The 13,432-nt window shown below is 38.2% G+C and overlaps 1 protein-coding gene across 4 annotated transcripts in view; it reads left to right on the forward strand.

Moving 5' to 3' along the window:
* The window catches only part of SPATA17 (spermatogenesis associated 17), an 86,336-nt gene that overhangs the window by 62,391 nt on the left and 10,513 nt on the right, over window positions 1-13,432 (forward strand). For 3 of the 4 annotated variants that reach the window (XM_061348582.1, XM_061348578.1, XM_061348580.1), the window contains one exon: window positions 3,372-3,507. In XM_061348582.1, coding sequence (XP_061204566.1) covers window positions 3,372-3,507 — 136 coding nt within the window. Of the gene's footprint in view, window positions 1-3,371; window positions 3,508-7,030; window positions 7,160-13,432 lie in introns of those variants that run through there. The other variant, XM_061348579.1, reaches the window with a different exon arrangement.

Below are 13,432 nucleotides of genomic sequence, written 5' to 3' on the forward strand. Positions count from 1 at the left end.
AAGAAATGGTAGGTGAGGCACGCAGGAGGAAAGATCATGAGGGCTTAAAAATGTAGAGAAAAGAAGGATTAGAAAGGTGAAATTAATCATAATGAATAGTAGCAGGGAGGTGCAGGATAGGATGAGTGAAGGGAGAGACATTTGTTAGCAACAAATATCTAGAGTATCTTTCAATATTCAAATACACGCCACTAGCAGCTGTCAGCTCCAGGACTGGGAACTATGTCGAGGCTTCTAGATCTTTTTTATGCTTATTAGGTTCAACATAGTGTGGTCTTGGCAACCATGCAGTTGGCCTTCATTACCAGTGAATCTGCCAGCTTTAGTCTGGTGCTCCCTCAGGTTATCTATGTGTAATACTGCTGTTTGTAGAACCTGAGGCAGTTTCCCATTTTTAGTTCCAGCGCTTTCCCCCTGTCTTGAATGTATTCTTTGACATATCTCTCATTCAAGCTTTTGTCATGGGTGAAATGAAATAATTTTTCGGTTCTAAATTTATTTCTTGTTCAGCTCCCATTAAATCATCAACTTTTGGAAAGACTCAGCTTATGCTGTGTTTTATGACATAATATAACACCAGTATGGAATTTAATTCTTTTTTGATCCTGCTACTACCATCTCTGTCATATTTACTGAAAACCTGTCAGGATTTCTGAGTTTACATTTAAATCACAAGGAAAGGCTGAAGCACAGATGTAAGAATCCTGAGAGTGAGCTTTTTGAGGAAAAAATTACTGAGGTCTACATTTGTGTGCATCATACGATTGTCTGGATTTAATTTTCTTCTCCTTCCATCACTCTCTTCTGTCACATTCAGAGCACATAATGTCATTAATTTGGGGAAAAGCTGTGTCAGGTGTATATACAGAGCTACTGAACACAATACCATTACTGAAGTCTTTTGCAGTGCTGTTGCTTTTTACTATTATTATTGGTTGTGGGGGTGTAATGACTTTTGTATGACTCCCATTAATTTGGTTACCCTACTTAACACAAAAAATTGTTTTAATGTTCTTTTTAATTACTTATTCACATAGAGTAATGAGAATTCTTAGTTGCTTTAAGCAGACGTGAATTTGCAAGCATATGATCCTTTCTTGTAGTTAGATTGTTAGCACTATAATGATCTATCCACCTGGCTCTGACAGCAGAACTGTAGACAGGATTAAAGAAAGAAAGTTTCTACTTCAGGCTACTTTATACCATTATACCCTACTACATTTTAGTTATTTAAATTTTAGTATTTTTTATTGTTCAATGTTCTTCATCAGAAATTCATAGTTGATTTAGTTTTTCTTTTACTCAGCCATAGAGTTACATTCCAGACTGTATGGCACATGCTCCACTTAATGATCTTAGAGGAGATAATGCAGAAGATTACATTTATGCTAAACTGGACATAGAAGATGCTGTTAGTTGTGTCTTAAATGCTACAGTGTATGTATACTTTTGTTTGGAATCGTGGTAGAATATAGATTACTGTGACCATTTTTTTGCCACAAAGACAAAGATTAACTGATCCACAGTAAAATCAAAAGCTCTATGTAGGAAATCGTATAGAGAAAACTATAATATTTTACTTTATCTTTTAATTTTCTCTATTTTTTGTCATTTTGTATATAAATTGTATGGATATAGCATTCATGTTAAATTATGAATACAATGGCTCAACTACATTCTATGCATACGTGGGCAAATCCCTAAATGGCTAGCCTTGTCTTCTCAGCTATCCAATCCCCTGAGAAAGCCAATTTTCTTTCATGTCTGAACAAAAGAAAAATGTACTATTAAAATGCAATTCAGAAGTGATAAAAACTGCAAGTACAGCAGCCACTTCACAGCACCTTCAATGTATTCTCTGGGACACTGGGGCCACATTAATTTTTGTGTGTGTGTGATGTCCATCCCATGTGCAAATGAGCATTACAAGTACCATAATCTGTCTTATGTGAGAGTGTGCTTTCCCTTGAGTATACACATGCTACTATAGCTTTGTGTAATTTGAAAGTCTGCTAACTCAGTGTTTTTCTTTTACTAACTTTACATGCCATTTGTTTGCGGTACTTCATGGATTAAATTGATATAGCTGGCAAGATTCTAACTCTGTTTCTTTTTACAAAGTGGAAAGAAATGTATTTTAAGCAAACAAACACTTAAACAGTTGCTGATGGATCAGTTAGTCCAAATAATTTTCTGAGTCTGTATCAGCTGAGAGATGAAATGTATTTTAATCTTATAAAAAACTTATTTGGCTGTCTAACTCTCATAGGGATTCTAGATTCTGAAAAGCTTTCAACTAGGAAAAGGTTTTACTTAACTATACCTGTTGTCATGGCAGTTGAAGTGACATGTTAAACTTCTGAAGCATATATTTCTATTTTTACTGTATAATATTTTTTCCTGCACTTGCAGAATAAAGAAGGCATGTTGCTTTTTCAGAAGACCAGCAATTATAACTTAATTCACGAGGTTTTACTTTTTATTAAAATGTACTTTTTTACTCTTCCGACTCTCTTGCAAACTGAAATAGATAAAGATAAGACATCTTTGTAGGGTCTTTTTGCAGATTCTATACATACAAGAGATTTTTCACCTTCCTCCATACCATTTGCTGTGGAGTCTACCCAGAAACCTGCAGTTGTCCTTAAGAGTTAGGGACATCCATCTGAAAAACTGTTCCATGACCAATGCAGGTAGCTGGAGCTTCATTGTTCGGTGGCACTGTGTAAGCAGGGAGTCTGCCATCATTATGACCAAAGGTGAAGGAATAAGATTCCAAAGGATTGCTAATTAGGACAGCATTATAACTTCAGAGTTAGTACACAATTTGTGAATTCAAAAGAAATAATTGCTTTGTGGTCTACCAGCACATGAAAGTCAACAGCACTACTTGTATAAGTTTCTGTTCTGCTAAATGACAGTACTGTTCATTTAGCTTTGATTAACAGATATCAAATCATGAATATCTAGTTTAAGGTACAAGTGAACCAAGTTACATGTTTGTACAGAAAGTCTTCATTTTATCCCAATGAATGTCTGTATCTCTTTGCTCCGAATTTAATTTGGAAGCAGCTATAGGAGATATTGCAGTAATCCTCTGACAATAAAGTGTTCACAAATAGTGTAGATGAGGTCCTCACTGATAAGTTTTAGTGGTGTTCTTGGCGGTCTTGGGGTAATAGTAGGACTTGATAATCTTAAAGGTCTTTTCCAACCTAGTTGATTCTATGATTTTGTGATTCTAATATCAATGGGGAACATTAAGAATGTAGTTGAAAGTAGCCTTCTGTAGGGTTGGTATCTATGATTTACATCATAGTGTTGCATCTAGAGTAGAGCATAATTGATTTTAATATATTCTTGATTTTCAGATTTCTGCCATTTTCTTCATATAACAAAGATAAGAAGTATGACCCATTGATTCATAGGTCAGGCAAATATGGCCATGAAGCATATGGAAATAAACACTTCCGAGAAGAAAATCCTAAGAAGTGGGTTGCAGGCAAGGTAAGTCACTGCAAAAATTAAAGCATAGCTTACTTTTTTAGATTGTTATCATATTAGACCTCTGAATTTGAGCCTCATCCAGAGATCATAGAATCCAATGGGAATCTTTCTAGCATGTTATAAAATTACACAGAGCTGATGCAATGAGATTTTGGATTTCCTCAACTATTTTTCTGGTTAAGTATGATTTGAGGAAGTTCAGCACCTGCATGATAAGCATTTAAAAGCCTGATTAAATGCAGCGTTGGTTATGTAAGTTTTGCAAAGTTTTGTTCTATCTGTGCTGCCTTTTCTGAGAGATTTTGCTCTCCCTGTAAGCAAGATTGCATATTTACTCCTGCATATTAGGACAAACTTTCAGAAAATCATGGCAAAACCTGATTAATAACAACAAAAAAGCAAAGAACTTGCATTCTTTGTAAAATTCTAAAAACTACTGAATAGCCATTTTTTATTGTAAGATAGTCTTATAAAATTGCCTGCTTTGTCAGGAGTATCTCATATATTTCTGGTTTTGTAATGCTATGAGAGGTAATTTCCTCAGAACACGTTCTAACGTGTTTGTGTAATGTTTGCATTACTTCTACTTGTACTGGGTATCATAATCTCATTAAAATTTCCCAGAAAAAGAAAGATCATGGAGTTGGTTGAGAGTGAACCACAGTGCCGCAAAGAAAGTTAAGTGACTGGAGCATCTTTTGTAGGGAGAAAGGCTGAGAGACATGGAACTCTTCAGTTTAGAGAAGTCCAATCTTAGCAGTGTGTATAAACACCTGATAGGAGGGAATGAAGCAGAGGAAGCCAGACTCCTCTCAGACTCAGTAGTGTCCAGTGACAGGACAAGAGACTGGACACAAACTGAAATGCATGAAATTCTGCCTGATTTTTACTTTGAGCGTAACAGACCACTGGCACAGGTTGGCCAAGGAGGTTGTGGAGTCTCCGTCCTTGGAGGTATTCAAAATGCCACTGGATATGGTCCTCAAAATGTGTTCTAGCTGAGTAGGGGGGTTAGACTAGATCATCTCAAGAGGTCACTTCCAACCTATAGAATTCTGGAATTGTGTAAGATATGATTACTTATTCCCCTGAAAGTAACTTAACCTGTGGAAGCAACAAGTTCCAATGAATCTTATTTTGAGAAGTAATATTTCTTAGAAGAATTCTTTATAAAAACTTCAAAAACTATCTCAGAGTAAAATTTTGGTATTTTAACATACATTAATTAAATCTCATTGCAAATAAAGGCCCAGAGACCAAAATTCAAACAAAAAGATATGATTTTGTCTTTCAAAAGCAATGCGTGGAGGATATGACTGGCTGGACATCCACAGCAGAAGTATGATATATAAAAATGATCTAAAAGTCTTACTGGTGGTACTGATCTTGTCCTGTGAAGACTCTTACTTTTTCAGTTCTTGATCAGGCTCAGATGACGATATCAAACAATGTAAATATATTGAATATCATATCACACATATTATATATAATATTATATAAAATATGAGCTCAGCTGAAACAGCTAAACTCACTTTGCATTAACTCAACATGACATACAGCCTTCCAACCCAATTCTAGATCAATATGACCCTTCCATTAGGATCTGTTTACCCAAAGAGAGAGAGAAAAGAGCTGCTTTTGACCTACCTGCTGCTTTAATAGTCATTATTATCCGAAAAAACCAAACCAAACCAAAAAAAACACCTCCCCAAAAGCCAAAACAAAACCAAATCTGAACCTCTTCACTGCATTTTAATGGAAAAAGGTCCTATGTGCAGGTGGGAGGTCATACTTCCATTACTGTTAAATTTGAAAGAAGTCTGTCACTTTCTTATTTCTTAGCTGTGTTCAAACTTTGTATATATGAATGCTATGAACAAAATTATCCTGTTATAAGGCTAAAAGGCATGTATCAAAACATTACCCCCCAAAATTTTTTATTAACGCTTTGTCTGTTAAACTCAGCCCTCCTTTGAAATCCCCATGAGATGGTATTTTTGTGGATGAAACTTCTATTACAACCTGAAAAGCTGACAACCCTGCTGTAACAGATATTCAGCTTCTGACAGTATTATACTAAAGATTCTCTTATAGCTGCTGGTAAAGCAAACTACTGTGTAAGTTTTTACAAGGAGTCAGTTCAGTTGTCAGTGGATCAGTGACCACTCTGAGCTGCTATGAGCTGGCTATTTTTAAACCACATGTAAAAATGTTACCCTGTATATGTTCATGAGCATATCCTAGTTGTATTTTCCTGAGGTTTTCATGTGTTTATAAGTATGCATTTTAATTCAAGTCACAAGAAGATTAGTATGTAAATTATATAATTACTTTAGAAACAAAATGAACAACAAAGCAAAATATTGCCTTGTTATATTTCTTCTGGAAAATGAAAGGGTATTAGCATAGACTTCCTCTAAACATTATAATTACCATATCTATGTAAGGATAAGTTAATAGTTCTTCTTTTTATTTAGTTACAATCTGAAAAATTTCATCTCATTTACTTTACATTTCAAAGAAGTCTGAGTGAGGGGAAAAAATGTTGTATTCTAATTCTTCATTAAAAATAAACAAGAAATAGAAATTTTATACTTCTGAAGGGGACCTACAAGAGTGCTGGAGAATGACTCTTCATCAGGGACCATAGCGATAGGACAAGGGGCAATGGGTTTAAACTCAAACAGGGGAGATTTAAGTTAGATATAACAAAGAAATTCTTCCCTGTGAGGGTGGTGAGGTGCTGGCAGAGGTTGCCCAGAGAAGCTGTGGCTGCCCCATCCCTGGCAGTGTTCAAGACCAGGTTGGACAGTGGCTTGGAGCAACCTGTTCTAGTGGAAGGTGTCCCTGCTTGTGGCAGGGGATTCTAACTGGATGAGCTTTAAGGTCCGTTCCAACCCAAACCTTTCTATGATTCTGTGTGAAACTGAACCTAGTTAGTTTACCCAGGTGTAAACCACTACAAAAATAAAAATGGTTGCATGTTTAAAGGTTAATATTATATGTCTAAATGCAATGGAATGCCTTTGATAGAATTTATGGTAGAAGTATCAATATAAAAAATTACCAATCACTATGAATTTAATCTACAACAGTAGGCTCCAATGTAGCTGGACAGTCAAGGGATCAAGTAAGCTAACTATAATCTCTGAGTTGTCAAAACACTCACATATGTTCACATTTACTGAGGCAGAAATTATAGCTTACAGCCTTTAACCGGTATTGGAATTAGTGTGCATATGCACTTAAAAAAAAATGACTTTAATGGCAGTATTTAATGTTTTCTTGTTTGCAAAATTCAGGAAGTGACATTTTAAGGTGTTCGTTCCTGACAGATTCTTTCCTCTGATGCCTTATTATAGGTGCCTTATAGTACAACTGCATTACTGTTTCATTATTTGCACAGGCCCTAAACAGAATTTTATTATCTAAAAAGCATAAAAATACCCAGTACTGCAAAGAATTAATTTAGAGAACCTAAGCATTTTGCACAGAACATAAAGTTGACCTTTACCGTCTACAGCTTTTGGAATGGAGTGGGATGTGGAACACATCATAGATTTAATGTGGCACAACACTGTCTGCAGAAACTTGGGTGGGACTGTGACTGCCTGCTCATTGCACCCGATGAATCTGCTGTCACCAGCATCCTGATAATAATGAACATTCAGCTTAATGACCGTGATTATGATTATCATAATTGATGTGCAAGTGCAGTGTGTGGGAATCATTACAGCTGAACTGTACAGCAGAGAAACATGCTTTAGTTATGGATAATTTTACTTTTATGCATTGATTGGGATAAAATATGCTTTTCAAGTTCAACAGGCTGGCTTGCTATAATTTTAGGAAGATTTCTACATGTAGGAATTGATGATTATAAGTTTCCTGCAAAATAGTCATTCTAGCTGTTTGTTAGGAATTGTTTCATTCCATTAATAATGGGAAATAATTAAATAATTATACATTGTTGAGGGGAAATCACTTATAGGCTGCTGCCAGCGTTAATCAAATATCAAGTTCAAATATTTCTGATTGTCATGGCCTTGGTTATGCAAGGAAAAATAGCCCTTGTAATTCCCCACCAACACAACTCTGGTTTTGGTGCAGCTGTAGAAATGGTCCTGTAGTCAACATTACTGGCATTTTCACACTGTATTGTGTAGCCATCAGAGCAGGCAATCGTTGATCCTTATATAAATTATATCACTTCCATCTTTGTCACTAGAGGCAGACCAGCTTAATAAGCAAGTGGTCTCTGAAACTGGGTAACAAAATTGGCTTAAAATCACTTTTACAAATTCTACTTTTGATTTATTTTTTAATTTTTAGTAAATGTCATAATGTACTGTTGAGAAGGAAGTGTATTAAAAAGGCAGGAGAATGTCACATCCAAGAGTGGGAACACCAGACGTTACCTCTCATTCAGAGGACTAGAATGAACTGTCTGTCACAATAAGATGCCCCCATTCAGTCTTCCAGGAAAGCATATCTTAATTTCAAGTTTTGACAGTTGACATGATGATCTTTCCAGATTCCTTCCTGAATGACTGTGTTATACTTACAGAAATACATTTTGTTATGAAGATCACTTTCAGAGCTTCCACTGGAAAACTTCTTAAATTGTAGATCGTTTCCAGAGAAATAATCCTTAAGGTCACCACTGCTGGGCTGCCTTTGGAAACTGCCACTCTAGATATATGTAATGCAAGTAATTATTAACTACCAGCAATATTTCAGTTTATTTTCTTAGGTGTAGAAGGAAGATAAACACTGTGAAGCAAATTAAAACATACAAAGTGTATCCCTGGCTACTGTTTAACTAAATGCAGAAAAGAATCTGTGGATAACTGGGAGGCTGAAAGGCAAGGCTGAAAAAACCTTTTTGTGAGTTACAGCATCTGATTTTGAAGGAATACTACAAAGTAGCAACTGAAAAGAGTCAAGCCGTTCAGTTATTTGCATAAGAAAAGATACTGCCACCACTTGTCTGATCAAATCCATTCCTAGTGGTTATTTGTAAGAGTTTGTGGGCAACTAGTTGAATGTTTTCTAAAACCTGATTTTCAGTTCTGTAATTTCTCAACGGGAAAATGCAGTCCCTGGATGATGATCCAAGGCTTTGAAGAATAAATTGATTTGAAAGAGAAAATTAGATGGTACTTATTATACTGTCTAACTAGCAATCCTGAATCATTTGTCTGCTGGATGATAAATGTCTTGCTTTGACTACCTACCTCATTTCATAAATGTAACTTGTGTGGCAGTGGCATAAAAAGAAAATCTTGCTTTTTAGTAAGAGCTAACTTCAACCAATATTTCCATGAGGAAGATATATGTATGCTTTAACTTTCTATATAATTCCCATTGTACAAATTACTTAAATATTTTAAAGTCTCTTGTTTAATCAGAAATACTTCAGGAATAGAGTATCTTAGCCAGTTCCTTTAACACTTGCTCAGAGTACAGTACAGTAACTTGTAGCAGAGCTTTTACTGAAAAAAAAAAAATCAGCTGAGATGGAAATGGTAGAGTTTGAAGTTACATCTATAGTTTTTAGGTATTCACTTTTTGGTTATTATTTTGTTTGTTGGAAATGAAAATCCTCACACTAAACTGGGAAGTGATTGGCCGTTTGATGACAGTTTTGGATAGACTGTTCATCATTCTTGGAATTAAGATTATATATCTGCCAAATATAATGTATTTCAATTTGATTTAATTTGCAACAATACTGAATTAAAATGGCTATATTTTGAAGTCACTTAAAAATCTTTATGGAACATATCTGCAAAAGCAAGCAACTTATTATTTGATAGTACACATCCAGACCTTGTTTGTTCTGGTTAACTGGAGTTGAAATGAAAGCACTTACCATTAGCAACTGAATACCCTGCTCTTTTGAAGTACAACTTGTTCGGATGAGAATCTCGAACTTTGGGGGGGGAAAGATAAAGGGAAAAAGAGAAACAATAAAAACGTAGCATATTAACAGACTTTGAACACTAATGTGAAGCTGCTTGGTTGAACAGTGTAGTGTCAACCATGTCTTTCTTATGATGCTAAAAGAAATGCACATAGACAGAGTGACAATCAGAGTACAGCCTCCCATCAGCTGTAATTAATCTTTTAGTTAACAGAGACTAGAAAAGCTTCTCATCAGCCTCTTCTGAAGTCTGAGGCGCCCTGTTTTTTTGATGTTTGCATTCTGAGTAAAATTGTCCCCACCAGTTCTAACAAATTGAAACACCAGGCTAATTATGGCAGCTAATGAAGTGTGTGGAATGGTCACAGCTTGTCGTGAAAGTGTTCCTTCAGCTCAGATTAGAGTTTCATCAATCACTTTTTTAAACTGATCCAGAATTGCTTCTGCCCAGTGCTTGGCATTTTTAATGCTGTTTCTGTGATTGTTTTTTTCCCCCAAAGCTTAGGCGGTTTTTTGAAATATTACATTCTCAGGACAGGACTTGCAAACTCCAGTTTATAAAAAACCATTTCATTATCGCCTCTATCAGCTGATCAAGTGCTAGAAAGCTAATAAAAGAAGCAGAAATATAAAATTTGATATATTGCTTTTAATCCAGCTAAAGGTAGCAATAAAGCATATACACATATATGTATATGAATCATTATTACTGTGGGCTGCATGTATACTGCAATCTCATGAGACATGGTTTGTGGGTTGGATGGTTCAAATCCCACTGAAGGACCTAAATGAAATGAATGAGTTGGTCTTAGCTTATTTGCTAGTGGATTGTGGTCCTCCATATATCACTCAAAGAGTTTGACATGATTTGTGGTTTTTGCAGATGCCCAAGCCTTTGACAGGAGGAAGACCATGCTATTTAAAGAATTTCCACACTTCAGGTCAAACCCAAAGTCCTCAGAAAAGTATGGGAAACTTTACAGTATAACTTATATTGCTACTACCCTGTCAATGAATAAATTAGCATATAAAACATTGTAAAACCTCCTAGTTCCTGATCATTTGTAAGATATAATAGGTTTCAGCTATAAATTGAAAGTTCTGCTTAGACACTAAAGGCATAGACATTAAAGAAAGTCTGAGTCTAAATTCCTTCCTCAACATGGACAACAGAGTGTAGAATTTAGTTTGGAAGTTATCCAGATGAAAAATGAAATAAACTTTTTCTTATATGCTACCATAGAATATGTTTTCACAAGTTGTTACATTTAGTATATGACACATATTCATATCAGAAGCAAGATAGCATGATTTTAGGTTTTGAAGTGTTCAGTAACCTATCTTTTACTTTTCTGAACACTGCTGAATCTGAAACAATGTTTGGCTGTAAATATCAACTGTTTCTCATCCCTAGTTCCTCAGTCAGCAGCAGTTGACAGAACTAGCTTCATGTCAATGCCACAAATCTGTGGCACCTGAGTGAATAATCAGTGTTGCTGATACTGTTCCTGAACTATATCAAAGTACTAGTGGACAAAGTACACAGGAGAAAAGTGCCACTGAAAAATATAGAAAAACATGACACACAAAGAGTATATGTTATCATGTTCAGCCTGGAGAAGAGAAGGCTGCGTGGAGACCTCATAGCAGCCTTCCAGTATCTGAAGGGGGCATACAGGGATGCTGGGATGGACTCTTCATTAGGGACTGTATCACAGTATCACAGTATCACAGTAGGTTAGAGATTGGAAGGGACCTCAAAAGATCATTTAGTCCAATCCCCCTGCCGGAGCAGGAACACCTAGATAAGGTTACACAGGAACGTGTCCAGGCGGGTCTTGAATGTCTCCAAAGAAGGAGATTCCACAACCTCCCTGGGCAGCCTGTTCCAGTGTTCCGTCACCCTCACTGAGAAGAAGTTTCTTCTCAGGTTTAAGTGGAACCTCTTGTGCTCCAATTTGTACCCATTACCCCTTGTCCTTTCATTGTTTGCCACTGAGAAGAGCCTGGCTCCATCCTCGTGACACTCCCCCTTTATATATTTATATACACTAATAAGGTCACCCCTCAATCTCCTCTTCTCCAAACTATAGAGACCCAGCTCCCTCAGTCTTTCCTCATAAGGGAGATGCTCCACTCCCTTAATCATCTTAGTTGCCCTGCGCTGGACTCTCTCCAGCAGGTCCCTGTCCTTTTTAAACTGAGGGGCCCAGAACTGGACACAATATTCCAGATGAGGTCTCACCAGGGCAGAGTAGAGGGGAAGGAGGACCTCTCTCGACCTACTAACCACCCCCCTTCTAATACAACCCAGGATGCCATTGGCCTTCTTGGCAACAAGGGCACAGTGTCGGCTCATGGTCACCCTGTCGTCCGCCAGGACCCCCAGGTCCCTCTCCCCTACACTGCTCTCTAACAGGTCGTTCCCCAGCCTATACTGGAACCTGGGGTTGTTCCTGCCCAGATGCAGGACTCTACACTTTCCCTTGTTATATTTCATCAAGTTATTCCCCGCCCAGCTCTCCAGCCTGTCCAGGTCCCTCTGGATGGCAGCACAGCCTTCTGGCGTGTCAGCCACCCCTCCCAGCTTAGTGTCATCAGCAAACTTGCTGATAGTACACTCAATTCCCTCATCTAAATCGTTGATGAATATATTAAATAATACTGGTCCCAGTACCGACCCTTGAGGCACTCCACTAGATACAGGCCTCCAACTAGACTCCGCCCCATAGACTACAACTCTCTGGCTTCTCTCCTTCAGCCAGTTCACAGTCCACCTCACTACCCGATCATCCAGACCACACTTCCTCAATTTAGCCGCAAGGATGCTGTGGGAGACCGTGTCAAACGCTTTGCTGAAGTCGAGGTAGACCACATCCACCGCTCTACCATCATCCATCCACCGCGTTATTTCCTCATAAAAGGCTACGAGATTGGTCAAGCACGACTTCCCCTTGGTGAAGCCATGTTGACTGCCCCTCATAACCCTCTTATCCTTGATATGCCTTAAGATGGCACCAAGGATAAGGTGTTCCATCACTTTCCCAGGAACGGAAGTGAGGCTAACCGGTCTATAGTTACCCGGGTCCTCCTTCTTGCCCTTTTTGAAGACAGGAGTGACATTTGCTTTCCTCCAGTCCTCAGGCACCTCTCCCGTTTCCCAAGACTTGGTAAAGATGATGGAGAGCGGTCTAGCAATGACCTCAGCCAGTTCCCTCAGCACCCGCGGGTGCATCCCATCTGGACCCATGGATTTATGGATATCCAGATTGCTCAACTGATCTTTAACCCATTCCTCATCAACTAAGGCAGACCGCTCCGTTGACCTATCTTCATCCGGGGTCTCAGCGGTACAGGGCTCTTCAGGACTGCCTCCAGCAGAGTAGACAGAGACAAAGAAGACATTCAGTAACTCTGCCATCTCTGTATCTTCTGTCACCAGGGCACCCGCCCCGTTCATCAGCGGGCCTACATTGCCTCTGGTGTTAGTTTTACCTGCCATGTATTTGAAAAAGCTCTTTCTGCTGTCCTTGACCCCTCTCGCCAGCTTTAATTCCAAGGAGGCCTTAGTCATCCTAGCAGCTTTCCTACATCCTCTAGCAGCAGCCTTATATTCTTCCCAAGTGGCCAGCCCTTCTTTCCATGACCTGTAAACTCTCCTCTTCCACTTGAGCATACCGAGCAATTCCCTATTTAACCACGCAGGTCTCCTGACCCTCTTCCTCGACTTCCTACGTGTCGGGATGCTCCGATCTTGAGCTCGGAAAAAGCAGTCCTTGAACGTCAACCAACTATCTTGGGCCCCTTTCCCTTCAAGCAGCCTAGCCCACTGGATTTCCCCTAGCAATCGCTTGAAGAGGCCAAAGTTTGCCCTGCTAAAGTCCAGGGTTGCGATTCTACTTGCTATTCTACTGACCCTACCAGACAAGTAGTGGTAGGACGAAGGGTAATGGGTTAAAACTTAAACAGGGGAAGTTTAGATTGGATATAAGGAGGAAA

The sequence above is a fragment of the Neopsephotus bourkii genome, unplaced genomic scaffold, assembly GCF_033783945.1.
Source record: "Neopsephotus bourkii isolate Nb327-2 ecotype Australia unplaced genomic scaffold, CSIRO-AGI_Nbou_v1 NB_360, whole genome shotgun sequence".
In the NCBI taxonomy this organism is placed as follows: domain Eukaryota; kingdom Metazoa; phylum Chordata; class Aves; order Psittaciformes; family Psittacidae; genus Neopsephotus; species Neopsephotus bourkii.